A 4559-nucleotide genomic window follows, 5' to 3' on the forward strand; every position below is an offset into this window, starting at 1 on the left:
CCAGTTTTCGGCAGGATAACTAAAAACTCAAACAATACAAATGTGACTTCAGATATCATGTATTTCGAAATATAATTCAGGTAGTAGATCTTCAATTAATAACAAAAAACAACGGAAAAGTAAAAATGTTTAACATTCTAATTCATATTCGTCGGATTCAAATTCAAATTCTCAGAAAAAAACCTCTATTATCAAACTTAATACAGTTAGTTCTTAACAGATTTCGGTCCGGTCGTAAATCCACTCGATCATATCAAGAAAACAACGATATTCATCATCAAACCAATCCTTCCCGAAATTTACATTATTCATTCGATTCGGAAATCCTTCCGGCGAATCGTCTAATTTACTCTTAATTAGTATATCGACTACTGACAGCATGTCACACTGCAGCACACCGATCAGGTCTAATGCGTTCAGGACGTCTTCCAGTCGTACTCTGATCTGCTTTAACTCCCTATCTAGAGAATGCATGATCGTTTTGGTGATCACTAGCAGCTTTATAGCAAACAAATCGTTGGGAGCTGAATCTGGTAAATAGGAATCGATGGTTTTCACATATTCTACAAACTTTGTATTAAGATACTTCATGCTTTTGCCCAAAGCCCTCAGGTCAACATTGTGACACACCAAATCGCAAGTAAAAAGCGCTATTCTAATGCTGTTCAAGTACGTCAATGTGAAAGGTTTGGCGGCATTACCTTGCATCAGCATAGTATCGTGCAGAAATGAAAGGTTAGCGAACGCCTCACCATATTTTGTAAATATCCAATCTAGCTTCCTGATAACGCAATGCAATGGTTCTTCAAGATCAGCTAACTTCTCATTCAACATGGCCAGGTTTTTGTGCAGCGGTACTAACGCCGGTTGCTGCGATTCCTCGCACGAATGTGCCGGTGGAAGCTGTGAGGACGGCTTTGCATTGATCTTAGCAACCCAGCTCGTTGATGCAACTGGGTCGTGCTCGTCGCCGTACACCATGTCCACCTGGACACATTTATCGACAAACCTTAACGGAGATGCCATTGCGCTGAGGCCGGACAAACAAGCAGCACTGAAAGACGCAAATGCGAAAAAAAAGTTAGATCTGTATCTGAGGAATACAACGATATGCCTTTACCTTGCAAAAGAAATCGTAAAAGTTGGGTTGTAAAATTCACTAAAATCTGCAAAACTGAAATACCACTAAAGCTGAAACAAAGAAAGAACATTGCATTTCATTACACAAAATAACGATGTCGTCAACGACGTTCTAACGTTTGTTAAAAAGTTCTTCAGAACGACCGCTCCAAAAATCGACGATAACGAGAAGAGTTCCTCGCCTCGTGTACGAAGGACACTAATACTAAGACATGCTCGCGAAGGACGATCCAAAACGAATCGGTTCTGAGAAACTACGGTGGATTCGTCAACATAGTTCAGCAAGAATAAAGATAATGGGTCATCCACGTAACTTATCAATTCTGTTCAAAGAGCGAGGTGCGGATTTGCACATATTATTCTGCAATTATCATACTTGGATGATTTCTTACGATCAACTATGAGTAGTTGTGCACTATGGAATCATTTCTACAGGACATAGCGTCAGATACGTTGAGGTAAATTTGGGAAACACATACCTGCAGTTGTTGATTGGCCTTTTCCAGGCATGGGGAACTTTAATGGCCATACACCACACCACATTCACAGTAGTGTGAAGTTTATTCGAGTCCTCTGCTATTCTGTCTTGGCTCTCCTTGTGTAGAAACGCACGCAGTCCTGCGAACCGGCAATACAGAATGCGCGCACAGTTCCACGAATATTTCCTCAATACCGGTGACTAACGATATTTGCAGCTTCAAAAGAATCCTCCCAGGTCACACAATCATGACCCAGCAGCCATATTGCCAGCTTGACTACCAGCTTGACATTCGATGAACGAAATGACACATGATGTGATAGTAAAATATATGTGGCTAAAAAATAAATAAAATAAGCTACTTCAACGCCAACCCAATTCATCAATTACACTTTTTAATTAAACATGACTCCTATTTCCTATTTTTTTTTAGGCAAAATGTGTTCTCTTCGTTTCTAGTTTACTGTTTGCTTTGCAACGTTCTGTCATCGTTTGTTGCTCCAGCAAAGTTGTTGTTATTATTGCCATGTGATTTTGACACTTCATAGCTTGTAAAAAATCGTATTGTTATCGCCGGGGGTTGTGTAATTTTGGGTTGTAAATATTGTATTTTTTGGTTCTTAGTTTTGCTCATATTCCCATAAAGCTAGCATGTACAAACAATGGGTTTAACAAAGTTTCGCACACTCTACACGCTGTACAGTGCAAATTATCGGTAAGGCTGCATCTATGCACATTGCGCAAACATGGTAAACAAGTCGTGATTTATTCATCTAACCGCAGGAGAAGGGTCTTGGCAAGTGTTCAGCATAGCTGCTTCCACACCACAACCGCCCGACTGTCGGACGATATCGAGTACGATGAGATACCGGTGTCGCGGATACGCAACTTCAGCATCATTGCCCACGTTGACCATGGGAAGAGTACGCTTGCCGACCGGTTGCTCGAAATGACCGGCACGATAGCGAAACATTCGGGCAATAAGCAAGTGCTGGACAGTTTGCAGGTTGAGAAGGAGCGCGGCATCACCGTAAAGGCACAGACGGCCTCGCTGATCTATCAGCATGCGGGTCAGCCCTACCTGTTGAATCTGATCGACACACCGGGCCATGTGGATTTCTCGAACGAGGTGTCCCGATCGTTGGCCGCCTGTAATGGCGTTATACTGCTAGTGGATGCGAATCAAGGTGTGCAGGCACAAACCGTGGCCAACTACCATCTCGCCCGCTCGAAACAGCTCGTCATCGTGCCAGTGCTGAACAAGATCGATCTGAAGAACGCCCGCCCGGAAGCGGTATGCAACGAGCTGCTGACGCTGTTCGACATCGATCCCGATGATGTGCTAAAAGTTTCGGCCAAGGTGGGCACGGGTTGCGATGAGGTGCTGGCTAGCATCGTGAACCGGCTGCCTGCTCCCGGAGCGAACCGGGACACGGACTTCCGGGGGCTAATATTTGATAGCTGGTTCGACAAGTATCGGGGTGCACTGAACCTTATCTACGTGAGTGATGGTGAAATCCGCACCGGCCAGGAGATCGCATCGTGCCACACGGGTAAAGCGTATGAGGTGAAAAGCTTAGCACTGCTGCGACCGGACGAACGTAAAGTGGACCGGCTGGTGGCGGGGCAGGTGGGTCTGCTCGGGTGCAACATGCGAACAAGCAAAGAGTCACACATCGGGGACACGTTGTACCTGAGGAAAAACAAAACGTGCGTCCCGTTGCCAGGCTTCAAGCCCCAGCAGCCGATGGTATTTGCGGGAGTTTACCCACCGGACCAAACACAGCATCCCGTCCTGAAGAGTGCCATCGAAAAGCTGGTGCTGAATGATTCTGCCGTTACCGTCGCGCCGGACTCTAGCCCAGCGCTTGGGCAAGGCTGGCGGCTCGGTTTTCTGGGCCTGTTGCATCTGGATGTGTTCAGTCAGCGATTGCAACAGGAGTACGACGCCGAACCAGTACTGACGGCACCATCGGTGACGTACAAAATCAAGCTAAAAGGCACCAAAGCGATCGCAGCGCACGGTGGCAACGAAACGGTGTACATCAGCAATCCTGCCCTGCTTCCCGACCGGACAATGGTGGAAGAGTACTACGAACCGTACGTGCTGGGGACAATTATTGCACCCACCGAGTGCGTCGGGGCCATTATTGGGCTGTGCGTCGAGCGTCGGGCAGTTCAGAAAACGTCGCTCAATATCGATAATGAGCGCATCATGACTACGTACCTGATGCCGCTGAATGAGATCGTGCTGGATTTTCACGATCAGCTAAAATCGGTCAGCTCCGGATACGCAAGCTTCGATTATGAAGATCACGGTTACGTCGAGACAAGCATCGTCCGGATGGATGTACTGTTGAATGGGCAGCTGGTGGAGGAACTGTGCACCATCACGCACACTAGCAAGGCCCAAAACCATGCGAGGGACTTGGTGGTGAAGCTGAAGGAGCTGATCCCGCGACAGATGGTGCAGATCGCTATACAGGCGGTGGTGGGTGGAAAGGTTTTGGCGCGCGAGACTATAAAAGCCTATCGAAAGGATGTGACCGCTAAATTGGTAAGCCTGGCCCGAGGGTTGACTGTTTTGAAGATTAATAAATTGAGTTTTTGTTTTTGTTCTATCCACAGTATGGAGGAGATGTTACCAGACGGATGAAACTACTCAAGCAGCAATCTGAGGGAAAGAAGAAAATGAGATCGATTGCTAACATCAATGTTCCACGCGATACATTCATAAATGTACTGAAACGTTAAGTAATGCTATTGAGTGTTGGGTCAAGTTGAAGAACATCCGAAACAAATGGATCTTTTGTTAGTTAGGTATTGAGGGACATGTTTGCTCTTGCACACTTTGTACATTTGGTACATTTCGATCGTTTTCATTCACTTTTGGTATGAAAATGTCATCGTAAGAATGTTTTTAGAAGGAACCATTTTTCCA

At 45.7% G+C, this 4559-nt stretch overlaps 2 protein-coding genes across 2 annotated transcripts; one reads left to right on the forward strand and one right to left on the reverse strand.

Annotated features, from left to right (window-relative positions):
* Positions 1–41: 41 nt before the first annotated feature.
* LOC133393971 (uncharacterized) lies at positions 42–1863 on the reverse strand. Its single transcript, XM_061661627.1, has 3 exons — positions 1620–1863; positions 1121–1191; positions 42–1054 (listed from the first exon to the last, which is right to left on the reverse strand). The coding sequence occupies exon 3, from the start codon at positions 1024–1026 to the stop codon at positions 214–216; it is 813 nt and encodes a 270-aa protein (XP_061517611.1). The 5' UTR covers positions 1027–1054; positions 1121–1191; positions 1620–1863; the 3' UTR covers positions 42–213.
* A 150-nt stretch (positions 1864–2013) lies between these two features.
* On the forward strand, positions 2014–4376 carry LOC1279391 (translation factor GUF1 homolog, mitochondrial). Its single transcript, XM_061661625.1, has 3 exons — positions 2014–2333; positions 2402–4175; positions 4247–4376. Exons 1-3 carry the CDS (start codon positions 2281–2283, stop codon positions 4370–4372), a joined length of 1953 nt encoding a protein of 650 aa, XP_061517609.1. The 5' UTR covers positions 2014–2280; the 3' UTR covers positions 4373–4376.
* The last annotated feature ends 183 nt before the right edge of the window (positions 4377–4559 follow it).

Source organism: Anopheles gambiae, chromosome 3 (assembly GCF_943734735.2).
Source record: "Anopheles gambiae chromosome 3, idAnoGambNW_F1_1, whole genome shotgun sequence".
Classification (NCBI taxonomy): domain Eukaryota; kingdom Metazoa; phylum Arthropoda; class Insecta; order Diptera; family Culicidae; genus Anopheles; species Anopheles gambiae.

Coding starts and splice junctions, on each gene's coding strand:
- LOC133393971 (XM_061661627.1), bottom strand. CDS start 1,026: ATGGCATCTCCGTTAAGGTTTGTCGATAAATGTGTCCAGGTGGACATG.
- LOC1279391 (XM_061661625.1), top strand. CDS start 2,281: ATGGGTTTAACAAAGTTTCGCACACTCTACACGCTGTACAGTGCAAAT. Junction 2,334..2,401: donor CTGTACAGTGCAAATTATCG/GTAAGGCTGCAT, acceptor ATCTAACCGCAG/GAGAAGGGTCTTGGCAAGTG. Junction 4,176..4,246: donor AGGATGTGACCGCTAAATTG/GTAAGCCTGGCC, acceptor TTCTATCCACAG/TATGGAGGAGATGTTACCAG.